Here is a 1,015-nt window from a genome sequence, read left to right as displayed (position 1 = left end):
TATATTCTTTATCCTCTGCAAAGTATGGCTAATTTTACTGCGGCTTACTGAGGAGTTATGACAGTTTCCATGTATAGTGTACAACATGCTAACGCCTGTATCGTGCTGCCGCCCATTGTAATGAAGCAAAAACACATGGCCGACATTGTTCATTTTTTTTTGTTTCATTACCTTTGTATCACAAGCGCTTTTTTTTTTTTTTTGTACAGGATAATTTCTTATAGCGTGCTAGTTTCTTGTTTCCTAGTCTTTTGCATGACCAAAGTGGTCTCAGAACAAGTTGAACTCTTATTTCAAGGCAGGACTCGGCTATGAGACATTGAGATGTGGCTTTTCCCCTAACATGTCGGCTCTCGTTGCGTGTCAGACCCAGCGCTCATCCATGAGAAATGCATGCAGGGCGAGGAAGGTTTCCAAGGCACTTTGGATCTTTTCCCCAATGGCTACTCCGTTAAAAATGTGGAGCCGCAACTGTCAGGTAAGAAGACGCCGGAGCGAGCGTCGTCACGGGTAATGCGATGCGCTTCCTTTCACACCAGGCAAAATGTTGGTCCTGGACTTGATCTTGGCCATGACGAGGTCCAGCACCAGCGACAAGGTGGTGCTGGTCTCCAACTACACGCAAACGTTGGATATCTTTGAGAAGCTGTGCCACTGCAGAAGGTACCCTTACGTCCGCCTGGACGGCACCATGTCCATCAAGAAGAGGGCCAAGATTGTGGAGAGATTCAACAGTCCGGAGGTATGTCATCAAATTGCATGCATCTAGCATATGTACACCATCATTAACCCGATGCTCCATAACTGTATTCACGAGTTGGATTTTCAATTCAACCGTGTTTTTGCTTCAGAACCCCGAGTTCATCTTCATGCTGAGCAGCAAGGCGGGCGGCTGCGGCCTGAACCTGATCGGCGCCAACCGCCTGGTGATGTTCGACCCCGACTGGAACCCGGCCAACGACGAGCAGGCCATGGCTCGGGTGTGGCGGGATGGCCAGAAGAAGACGTGCTACAT

The 1,015-nt window shown here is 48.8% G+C and overlaps 1 protein-coding gene across 1 annotated transcript; it reads left to right on the top strand.

The window, feature by feature from the left end:
* Positions 1-217: 217 nt before the first annotated feature.
* Positions 218-1,008, top strand: LOC109515590 (DNA repair and recombination protein RAD54-like; the record flags this gene model as incomplete). The annotated part of the gene is made up of 3 exons (XM_019869465.1): positions 218-478; positions 540-742; positions 852-1,008. Coding segments are annotated over exons 1-3 (445 nt in total), but the record flags the coding sequence as incomplete, so codon positions are not given.
* Between the last annotated feature and the right edge of the window lie 7 nt (positions 1,009-1,015).

The sequence above is a fragment of the Hippocampus comes genome, unplaced genomic scaffold (genome assembly GCF_001891065.2).
Source record: "Hippocampus comes isolate QL1 unplaced genomic scaffold, H_comes_QL1_v1.1 scaffold2804, whole genome shotgun sequence".
Classification (NCBI taxonomy): Eukaryota; Metazoa; Chordata; class Actinopteri; order Syngnathiformes; family Syngnathidae; genus Hippocampus; species Hippocampus comes.
Note: the sequence above shows the minus strand (reverse complement) of the source record. Positions and strands in the feature narration are given on the sequence as shown.